Source organism: Malania oleifera, chromosome 12 (assembly GCF_029873635.1).
Source record: "Malania oleifera isolate guangnan ecotype guangnan chromosome 12, ASM2987363v1, whole genome shotgun sequence".
NCBI lineage: Eukaryota > Viridiplantae > Streptophyta > Magnoliopsida > Santalales > Ximeniaceae > Malania > Malania oleifera.
In genome coordinates this window covers 76418032-76430161 of record NC_080428.1, presented here as the reverse complement: position 1 = coordinate 76430161, position 12130 = coordinate 76418032, and the positions used below count along the sequence as shown (strand labels likewise).

The following is a 12130-nucleotide window of genomic DNA, read 5'->3' as shown; positions in this document are numbered from 1 at the left end:
ATTGGCCCTTTTGAGATACTTGAAAAGATTGGGTTAGTAGCCTATCGGCTGGCTTTACCGCCATCTCTATTTTGAGTTCATGACGTATGTCATGTTTCTATGTTAAGGAAATACGTCCCAGATCCTTCCCATATCATTAGTCATGCGGAATTGGAAGTCAGTGAGGCTTTAGCATACGAAAAAACTCCAGTACATATCTTAGATAGGAAAGAACAAGAATTGCGCAGTAAAAGGATACCACTAGTGAAAGTTCTTTGGAGGAATCATGCGATTGAAAAAGTCTCATGGGAGCTTGAAAATGAAATCAGACGGAAATATCCCTATTTATTTGATGAATCATAGTATTGAAGTATATGCTAAGATAGTAATTTTATTTTGTTGAGTTTAGTGTAATTGTAATGTACAGTATAGGTTAGGTAGTATTTTGGTTTTGGGAGAAATTTTCTTTTATGGTTGTAATCTCCCAGAACTACCCATGTAACCATGGTATTCATCCGCCATAAGTGAGGGCAGGTAATAAAATAAATAGACCCTTTTCTTTACTGAATGATGGAAGTATAGATAGAGACACAGATAGTAAATTTAGAGGACGAAATTTTATAAGGAGGGGAGAATGTAGTGACCCGAAGAATAATAACATTTAAATAATAAAGAGGGAGAGAAAATGGAAACAGTAACAGAAGGTGGCAGTAGACTTCGTCGACGACATCGTATTTTGGGATAATATAATAATTCAAGAAATTGCCAAGCTTCGTCGACGAATATAGGGTTTCGTCGACAAGAAAATACCAAGCGAGGAATGGGCTGCTCTGAATTTCGTCGACGAATACAGTGTCTCGTCGACAAATTTAATGAAGGACTCGTCGACGAGGTGACGTGTCTCGTCGATGAATCTGGCCCTATAAATAGCTAAAAATCCGATTTTTATTCACTCTTCGCACTCCTTTCTCTCTCCTCTCTCTCTCTCCTACGTCTCTCTTCAAATCTGGCTCCGTTAGTCGCCGGATCAACGATTTGAGGCTACCACGACGTTGGTGGAGTTCTCTGCAAGTCTGCTGGAGCGGATTGTCGGTGGGATTGAGTGGGATTTCATCCCAAATTTAGGGTAAGGCCTTTTAGCCTATTTTTGGCTTCTTGGCAGTTATAGGAATGATATAAGTGGAAAAATACTGATATTTTGTTCTGAAAAATATTGTTTTCAGGGTGTTTTGTAGGAGGCCCTGCGGGTGTTAGTCTAGTATACCATAGGGGCTTTCCAGTAGTCAGGTAAGGGAAATATGCTATGCTAGGTATTTTTTAAAATGTTATACAGTTTATTAAATTATGAAAATTATGTATTAAAGTATTGTGTGGCTTATGAATAAGAATATAGTACGACGATATGTTTTACGATATTTTAGCATCTTGATTTTATGATATTTCAGTACCATGATTTTATGAATCTCAGTACCATGATTATACGAATATCAGTATTATGATTATGCAGTTGCAGTGTTATGATTATACAGTTCTCAGATTTATAGTACAATTTATGCAGCATCATGGTTAGTACAATTATTTCAGAATCATGGTAAATCAGATAGTTGTATATAGAAATACAATATATGGTATCATACCCTAATGGACTATGCAACTACAGAGTATGGTACCGTTGCTACAGATATTATGTTACTTTATGAGTGCAACCACTTATTTAGATAATACGTGGTAAGGTCGATTACCTAGGCCCTTGAAGAGGTTAGGCTCCCCATCCAGATATGGGTTGAGGTGGCCAGATCGACCGATGGAGTATAGTGATTTACTCCCGGTTGGTCAGTCAAGGTAAATCCAGCCTACGGGCCACACAACCCTGTCATGAGGGGGTAAGTCATGACACACAGATATCCACAGGGAACAGTTTCAATTTCTATTACGTACGTACGGATTTACATAAATAGGAACCATACTTATGTACACTAGAAGTACTTTGAATTATAACCTATAATATTATTATGTTAAGCAACATGGAAAGGGGTGGTGTATTTTATTACTTGTACTGTACTTTTGTATCCAATTATTCATGATTATATGAAAACAAATTTTCATAGTATAGTAGCTCATTTTCCACATACTAGTAATTGTATATTTCGTCTTACTGGGCGTTGGCTCATCCCAGTGTTGAAATATTTTTCAAGTGATCCAGGTAGGCGAGCAGATCAGGCTCGCAGATAGAGGGGCTTCAGTGGTGCCCTGTTAGAGAGTGAGTATGTTATGGGAGTGTTTTTGTAAATCCCAACATGGTTTAGGGTATTTTTGGGGACACAGTGATATGTTTATATTTTAGGAAAGATGTAGTACTCTAGTATTGTTTGGTATTAGTTTTGTATTGTTTATATATTTTCATATGGTTATGTCTATGTGATTTATGCTTTTTGCTGCTTAGGTTAATGATTGGGTTTACCCCCCTCCCCCCCCGGCATGGTATCAGAGCATGTAGAATGTAATAGTATAAAAAAAAATAAACAATATATGGTAATTAAGCAGGTCGTTACACTAACGCTTCGGCGGTATTTATGGACCAAATGAATAGGATTTTCCATGAATATCTAGACCAGTTCATAGTGGTATTTATTGACGATATTCTAGTATACTCTAGGAGTCCAAAAGAGCATGAAAACCATCTGAAGTTGGAACTACAGGTACTATGGGAAAAGAAATGTGAGTTCTAGTTGAAACAGGTTGCATTTCTTGGCCATGTCGTGTCAATAGGTGGTATCTCAGTCGATTCAGGTAAGATAGAAGTAGTGAATTGGCTAGGTACTACCAACGGTTTGTAGAAGGATTCTCTAGATTATCTGGCCCTTTAACACGATTGACGAGGAAGGATATGAGACTCGATTTGACCGACGAGTGCGAGCAGAGTTTCTAGGAGTTGAAACACCGACTGATCACTACTTCGGTTTTAACCATTTGATCTGGGGACGGTGGTTTTGTGATTTATAGCGACGCATTGCTGAAGGATTTGAGATGTGTGCTGATGCAATAGGGGAGGTAATTGCTTATGCTTCTCGGCAACTCAAGGAATACAAAAAGAATTACCCCACGCATTATCTAGAGTTGGCGGCAGTTGTATATGCACTAAAGATTTGGAGACACTACTTGTATGGTGAATAGTGTGAGATCTTCACAGACCACAAAAGCCTCAAATACTTTTTCACGTAGAAGGAGTTGAACATGATATAGAGGAGGTGGCTGAACTGATCAAGGACTACGATTGCACCATTTGCTATCATCCGGGGAAGGCTAACGTGGTAGCTGATGCGTTGAGTTGGAAGCCAAAGCATGCAACAGTAGCTATAGTGACAACTCAGCATCATATCAAACAAGATTTTAAAAGCCTTGGTGTGGAGTTGGTGGATGGTAATCATCAAACTTTCATTGCTAACTTGGTGATCCAGCCGACATTATTAAAGAAGATTAAATCTGCGCAAGCTAATGATGAGAAGTTAGTCGAGGTTGTAGAGAAGGTGCAGCAGTTGGTTGCAGATTTTAACATCTCCGATGGAGGTGTATTGAGGTTTGGAAATAGACTGTGTGTTCCAAATGACGAGGGGATAAGGAGGACAATTTTGGAAAAGGCACATCGTTCTTTGTATACGGTACATCCAAGTAGCACGAAGATGTATCGGGATTTGTGCGAATCTTTTTTATGGAGTGGCATGAAAATGGAGATTTCTTGATTTGTGGAGCAATGCTTAACGTGTCAGCAGGTAAAGGCTGAACATCAGAGGTCGGCAGGGCCATTACAGTCATTGAGCATCCCGAAATAGAAATGGGAGCACATCTCCATGGACTTTATCATCGAGTTACCACCAGCACTACACTGGCAGAATGTAATCTGGGTGATTGTGAATAGGTTGACTAAATCTTCTCACTTTGTACCGATGAGGGTTAGCTACTCTTTAAGTAGGCTAGCAGACCCATACGTGCAGGAGATAGTCAGAATGCATGGGGTACCGGTGTGCATCGTTTCAAATCGAGACCCGAGATTCACTTCTTGATTCTGGAATAGCTTACAGGAAGCACTGGGGACGAAGCTTACTTTTAGTACAATGTTCTACCCCCCAGACTGATGGACAGTCAAAAAGGATGATACAGATCTTAGACGATATGTTATGGGCTTGCGTGTTAGACTTCAACGGTAGTTGGATTTGGTTCCTATCATTAGTGGAGTTTGCCTATAACAATAGCTTCCAAGCTAGTATTGGTATGGCACCGTTCGAGGCATTGTATGGTCGGAGGTGTCGGTCTCCTCTGTACTGGGATGATGTGGCAGGTATTGGGTCTTGAACTCGTACAACAGGCTTATGAGAAAGTCAAATTGATCAGTGATAGAATTAAATCAGCTCAAAGTCGGCAAAAGAGTTATGCGGATGTTCGCTGACGAGAGTTGGAATTCGAGGTAGGAGGTAAGATATTTCTGAGAATCGCTCTGATGAAATGGGTGATGAGATTCGGGAAGAAGGGCAAGCTGAGCCCGAGGTATGTTGGACCATTCGAGATACTTGAACGAATGGGTCCAGTAGCCTACAGGATTGCACTACGTCCAACGCTCTCTCGGATCCACGATGTATTTCATGTATTTATGTTAAGAAGGTATGGGCCGGATCCATCACATGTGATTAGTTACGAATCCTTAGAGATTGGGGATGCTTTGGCATATGAGGAGATACCTGTTCAGATTTTGGACCAGAAAGTTTAGAAGCTGCGTACCAAGGAGATACCGTTAGTGAAAGTATTGTGGCGGAATCACGCGGTTGTGGAAGCTTCTTGGGAATTGGAGACGAAAATATACCAGAAATATTCGCATTTGTTTTGAGGAGTAATGTTTACAGGATCGGTTTATGTAAATATTTGATGTTTTGTTGTTTAGAGTGTTAATGTGTGGTTAGTCTCTGGGAGGTTTTTGTGATAAATGTGAACTCCCGAGGCCCTGTGTATGTAACCACAGTATTCTTCCACCATAAGTGAGGGTATGTAATATATTTGGGACGGGAGTGCTATGTGGGTGGCCGCCAGCTCTTCCTAAAGTTGAGTGTGCGTTTGGGTAATTTATGACGAGTTAGCTTGTGAGAGATTGCAAATTTCGAGGATGAAATTTTGTAAGGAGGGGAGGTTGTAAGAATCCAAACCAAGAATTTTGAATTAAATAATAAGAAAAGGAAAGAAATTTTAAAAAGGAAAATCAGTAGGGCTCGTCAACGAGACTCCTTTTCTAGTCGACGAAGTCCCGTTTACAACTCAGCAAAGAAATTCAGAGGTTCGTCGATGAGGGGATGCCGAGAGATTTTGGGAATTCTGAAATCTCAGGCTCGTAGACGAGGCCACTCTGTCGTCGACAAACTCCCTTCTTATGCTCGTCGATGAGGATGTCGTCTCGTCTCAACCAAGTTATAAATATCTATTCATTGCTTAGTTGAGAAGAAAACTAAGATTCTCTCTCTCTCTCTCTCTCTCTCTCTCTCTCTCTCTCTCTCTCTCTCTCTCTCTCTCTCTCTCTAAGATTGCAGGTCATCTATTACCCGAATCGACGATCCGACATTACCACGTGGATCAGGAGGAGAATCTCTACGATTATAATGGATCGAAATTTCGTTTTGAGGATTTTTCGATTTTGATCCAAAATCGAGGTAAGAGTCTGATTTCACTTTTGTTTCAGTAGATATTTAGAGTTTGGGATTATATTGAAGTATTGTTCTTCTATTCTTAGGTTTTGGGAACTCGGTTCTCTGTTTTGGAGCCGTTTAGTTCTTGCTTTGGTTTTCGGGGAAAGGTAAGGGGTTTCTGTTTATATCAGTTATTTTTGTAATCTGAATCGATAAAACTATGATTTATGATTCTGCGGATGTTTTGACTACTTATTTGGGAAAATCTATCGGATGAAATTACGAGATTTTTGGGTTTGTAGTTTTTGGAAAAATTGTGGGTTTCGGGTATCATCTCTGTTTCTATTGAAAAATTATATATTTGGTTAAACTGTAATATAGAGATGACCATACCTTTGATTATTTTAATTTTATTTTTTGGAATACCTTATATGAAATTGTTTGTTTACCCAAATAAGTGTAGAATGAGCTTATATATATATTGAATGATATGTTTTGTGGAAAAGTGTGCTGGTTAACTACCGTAGGCTATGAATAATGTATTTTGTGGAAAAGCATGTCGGTTAACTATCGTAGGGTATGTGTAATTGAAATGAGATATAGGAACGTGAGTTCCAAAATGTTCAAGGTTTTGTGAAAATGCCGAATCGGGATAAAACCAAAGGCTTAGGATAATCGAAGCGTGTCGATTAACAACCGAAGGTTGAGATATGAGGCGTGTTGGAATAATACCATAGACAGCGACATGTGGCTTGAGGCCGAGGGTGTGCAATACCACCTATGATTCCGATTGGTCACCGAAGGGTATGAGTTTGTACCATGTTTGCATCGGTTGAACGCTGTAGGGCTTAAGCTATGCTAGGTTACCGGGGGCGCCATGTCGTGTGGCTGGCTTAGGCCGAAGATGTGACGACACTAGACCACGGTGTTTTATGAGATGTATACTGGAACTGTTTGTGAAAATACTGGAATTGTAAAATGTTTAGGTTTTACTGTTGAAAGAACACTCATGTGCTACACACTGATATAACATGTTTCTCCCTTATTGAGAGGTGTCTCACCCCTATCATACAAATATTTTTCAGGTCCTTCGAGTAGCCGACACTAGTGTCCTAGCTTTTCGGGAGCGTGGTTATTGATTAGCTATCTAAGTATTTGTGTAAGTATTGTACTATGGCCGAGTTGTTGTTTTGGGTTATGTGGACACCCAAGGATTATGTTTTGTATTATGAAACTAGATCCTAATGTTGTATAGACTCTGGTATAGTTTTATGGATGTATTAGGTTGGATTTTCCGCCGTGTATATACTGTGTATGTGATGATGGATAGGGTATACGTGAACCCTATGGGATTGGACCCTTATATTATATAGTATCATGGACTATTGTATGACACAAGGACAGGTTAGGTTACTAAATAACACCCTGAGACCCATTTCCGGGTTCGGGGCGTGACAGCCGAGATGTGATACGACGACTATATGTCGAGATGTGATATGACGACTATAAGTCGAGATGTGATATGCCCGAATTTTGATATGTCGATTTTATACCGAGACAGTATATGACAGATATTTTATAGAATTATGAACAACTTATGTTTTATACAGTTTTATGAAAGTGAATTCATGACTACAGTTTTTATTACGTAAATTTCCATTTATGATTTAAGAACCCTAAGAATCAGATGTGATATTATGAGCACGGTACTGTAACTATGTTTTGGCCAGTGAGTGCAATCACACAGGGATGGAAGTGTGATGCGGGATCGTCAATTTGTGGCCTAGCTACAGTACTACTCCCGATGTTGTTTCGGGGGACCCCTCCCGATGTAGTTCCGGGTGACCCTCCCGATGCAGTTCCGGGTATAGGGAAGGCACAATCGTACTTACTACCTTTTTTCTAACTTAATTATGGTCGTCTAACCATATGCTTCGTCCAGCCTTTGGGCCACACAATCCATCATGGGGGGAAGCATGTCGATGGAAAATCATGACGATGCTACTTCAGCAGTACAAAGTGTTTTTTTTTATGCTTATATGGGCAAATTTACTAAAAATGACTATATTGAGCCAATAGTATATTATTTAGAAATTATGCATTTTCAATATTACAGATCAGTATAGTTTTAAAATGTCATTTCAGATACAGTTAAATAATGGAAGTTTTATATTTAGAGAAAAATTCATGTTAGCCACACATTGATGATAGTCTAATCTGCCTTACTGAGAAGTGTCTCACCCCATTATCCATCTCATTTTTCAGGTCCTATAGGGAACCGTGTCTAACTTACCCCGGGGCTGGGATTAGATGATTGATAGTAGTAGTCGAAGCTGGTGAGACACCAATTATCATATTTTGTTATTTTGGGTTGTATTATGTTGATAGGTAGTGTTATATATGTATCTGATGACAGTTAGAACTCTGGCAATGTGATTGAGATGTTTTCCTTCCGCTATATGATTTTATTTTCAGTTATGACAGGACCACCCGATTTTTCCCTTGTTAGGGCGGGTGGAGGTATTATGGTACAAGAAAGTTTATTTTAGTACTTTTATTTTAACTAGAACTCTGGGGCCCACTCTCGGGTTCAGGGCACTACAGTGACGACTTACTTACAAAAAAATCAAATTTATCATGAAACCCAACATGTTCAACCAAATCTCCATTTTGCTTGGGAAAAGATGGCTTGTAAGACTTTGGGGTTGTTTGGTATCGTTGTTTTTTTTTTTTTTTTTTTTTCTATTTTATGTTTTTATTTTTGCACAATGAGGGAACATATAAAAAATGCATTTGTTTATGTTATCAATTTTTTGTTTTCATTATCAATTTTAAATTGTTCGCGAAAAATTAAGAAAAAAAATACATAATTTTCAATTGTTTTGACAACTTGTTAGAAATTTTAATATTCAAAGATAGTTATTTTGGATTAAATCATTCATTTTATACACTTTTAAATTTAAATTAAAATAAAATAATCATATGATTTTAAATACAATTCAAATAAAAATATGCATAAATTTCAAAAAATAATAATAATAAATCCAATTATTATTTATCTTTACCATTTTTCAATTGTCATGTCGAATAAATTTTTAATTGTAAAGTAAAATTTGAAAGTATAACGATTAAGTAAAATCATTAAAATATTTTTTTATTTTAATAATAATATTTTTTTAATGTATATTATTTTGAAATTTTACTATTTTAATCATATTTTTATAATATTATTTGATTTAAAGAAGAAAATAAGCGTTTTTAATTAAGTTTTAAATTTTTTTAGATTTATAAATATTAACCAACAAAATGGGTTGCTAGTTTCTAAATTTTAGCTTATGTTTATAGTCTCTAGTCTTTCGTTGACAATGATACAAATGACCCTTGAATTTTCATTATATCTCTACCTGTATCCATAGACATTTTTGCCAAGCTACTTGCATCCAATCAATTCCTTCCTCTTTGTGACAAGTTCATGTTAGTTCCCCCACCACTTTGCTAGTAGAGAGGATGTTAATTAAGGATAAGGAAAATTATTGAGTGTCATGAGCCCATGACATCAAGGGACTACATAGCAAAGTTAATACAATATAGAACCCACACTCCTTCAACCATTCTGATATTGCCATTTGGGTCCACAATGGTCACAAATCCATAGAAGATTAATATCATTACTCTATGGATCAACAAATCTTATCTTAAGCCAACTAGAATGCATCCCTGATGAAGAACCTAATTCAAGATTGAGTTTAGAGACTTCCCTTATTTTTATTTATGTTTACCATTTTAAACCATATCTAAGTTTGTCATAGAAAACACACACACATACATATGCATGCCTTTGAATTGTATGAACTTTCCTTGTCTTTATTTAATTCTAATATATAACCTAATAATAACACATAGGATTTTTTTATTTTTTTTGAAAAACATATACGAAAAGCTTTTCTGTCCTTAAGCTTGTTAGCCTAAAATATTATATACTCTCATAGGCCACTAACTAATTTTCTACATCAACAAAAACTAATTTTCTATATCAAGCAGGAACCATGGGTACAAGATCACCTTCAAACCTTCATGTCTTAGATGTGTTACAATTAAATGACAAATAACAGTTAAATTATAGACAAATGAATGATCAAATCAGCATTGTTTCACATGATTAAAATTGTCACAACTCTCATTACATTAGAGTCAACAACTCTCATTTTATATCCACTTCATAGTTAAAGTATTGAAGATGTCGACATATAATTTACATACTTAACAATTTTCTTAAAGAAAACAAGAAATTATGTGTCGAAATCGTCAACACCATGACTACAAAGTGGGAATACAAAAAAAGGTGGATCGGGAAATGACTTCCAAGAGCAATGCACAACTAATGCCATAAGAGATCATCATGAAGAGGGCTTTCTTCAATAAAATTCAAGAAGCCTGGGCTATGAAGGTTTAAGTGGCAAGGGTAAAATTCGAAGGGTTCGTAGCTATCCTTTTCCAGCAGTGACAGTATTTGTGTCTCCTCATGATAATTAGAGTTAACAATAGCATTGTTCATGGGCTCTTCAATATTGGCGATGCCTACTCCATCAATGTTGGCCTCAACTTTTGCAACGTTAGCACTATTGTGAAGATTACTAATGATAGACATATTATTGGAATGCAATGATAGCGGGAGGTGATGCACTGCTTTGTGTTCTTGGGTCTCTAGTCCTTTGTGATCTTCCTCTTGTTGAACCATTGCATTTGATGATCGCATTTTTCTATCAATTCCTTTTTTAATCCCAAGCTTCTTGGACAAATTGGTGTTCCAATGGTTCTTTATTTGATTGTCAGTTCGTCCTGGCACCCTTCCAGCTATTAGGGACCACCTACATACACATTCATTATATGAAAATTGTTCATTTTTTCATAAATTGCATGTATTATAGGAGAAATGATAAGGTATATCGAGTGTACATATATACCAGTACCAACATGATTCACCATGTATATGTATTTTAACTAAATTAGATAATTATAATATAGTTTTTTTACACATGGTGAAATCTTGTATGTTAATTCCGATGTATACATTCTAGATTCTAATATTTTCTTATTTTTGTAGACACACATGGGTTCAAAATCCTAGCTAATACAATGTTAAATAATTAATTGGTAAAGTCTTGACTCATGTTCAAAATGATGGTCTACTTAAATGGTTCTTAAAATGTACTCACAACATTAATTTATATTAATATAGCTATACAATTTAATTTGGGTTATACTCCACCCTACTGTAATAACGATAATGATAAAAATAAATAATTATTTTTTATTAATATCATTGTTGTTTTTTGCCCATGAGAGCAAGGCACACCTAGTTTGGAATACACGGAGGCAGCTCATTTCCAATCCCTTAGGCATTCTGGTACTCACTCCTAAACCAGACTCGAATAGTTTTGACCATTGAGCATAGGATGTGAGTGGATCCCTAGATCGAGAATGTATAATGAAAGGAGGAAGGGAGGAGCTAGTAGAGAGGGAGTGGAGCAGGTACCTATTACCAAGGAGATGATGAAGTCTGATAATGAGGTCATCTTCTTCTTCTGAAAAATCTCCACGCTTCACGTTGGGGCTTAGATAATTCACCCACCTCAGCCTGCAACTCTTCCCGCTCCTCCTTAGCCCTGAATCCACACACACACACACAAAATACCTAATTTTTTTGAGCATGTAACACCTCCATTTTAAAAAATGTGTACGTGTGCGGCACTGTGGCTGGGTGGGTGAGTGGGTGAGCAGACCTGTAATCATGGAAATGCGGTTCCAATGACCTCGGCCATGCAGGGTAACGTAATCCAGCAGAGCCCTATCTTCCTCCGGTGTCCACAGCCCTTTCTTATAAAAGCATTGCTTATTATTCTCCACCTGCGCCGCTTCTTTTTCCATGTTTACTAGCTTAGCTTTGTTGAGAGAGAGAGAGAGAGAGAGAGGATGAGGTGGGGATATATCGAGATGGATGTAAGATAGAAGAAGTATGGTACAGTAATATTGATATGTATATTCCAAAGGCCAGCTAGCTAGCTGAGTAGCTGTGTCCAAGTGTGATGTCTTTATATATGGAATGACGTGGTAGCTAGATAGCCAGCCAGCCTAGGCGTTCCTCCATCAGATCTAGCTATGGCTTCCAGATATCGTACGTGTGATACAAGTGAATTCATTTGCCCTGTCAATTCATAAAAATACCAACTCGATCTTACTGCTTATCTAAATAGTAGGTACATAGTTTAGTAGTGCATTTTGTATCACAGCCCACATGCAGGTGTGTCAATATGTGGATTGGCCCTGCTAGCTGCACGTACGTACATATATGGATCTTTGTGTCAATGCGTGGGTTGCAGAATGCAGATTGTACTAAGTAGTAAATATTTGAAAAACTTACCAATGAAGAATAGATCTAAAGATAGCTACAGGTCAAACCTAATTCTGCCCTTTTAATGAGGAAT

At 37.4% G+C, this 12130-nt stretch overlaps 2 protein-coding genes across 2 annotated transcripts in view; one reads left to right on the top strand and one right to left on the bottom strand.

Annotated features, from left to right (window-relative positions):
- LOC131144896 (carbonic anhydrase 2-like) overlaps positions 1-7926 on the top strand; it is a 41910-nt gene extending 33984 nt beyond the window's left edge. The window contains exon 11 of the mRNA XM_058093837.1: positions 7911-7926. Within this exon, the coding sequence (XP_057949820.1) occupies positions 7911-7919 (9 nt within the window). The 3' untranslated portion in view covers positions 7920-7926. The remainder of the gene's footprint in view (positions 1-7910) is intronic.
- Positions 7927-10023: 2097 nt separating this feature from the next.
- On the bottom strand, positions 10024-11573 carry LOC131144015 (transcription factor WER-like). The gene is made up of 3 exons (XM_058092358.1): positions 11429-11573; positions 11182-11311; positions 10024-10513 (listed from the first exon to the last, which is right to left on the bottom strand). The coding sequence occupies exons 1-3, from the start codon at positions 11571-11573 to the stop codon at positions 10024-10026; spliced, it is 765 nt and encodes a 254-aa protein (XP_057948341.1).
- Positions 11574-12130: the final 557 nt, after the last annotated feature.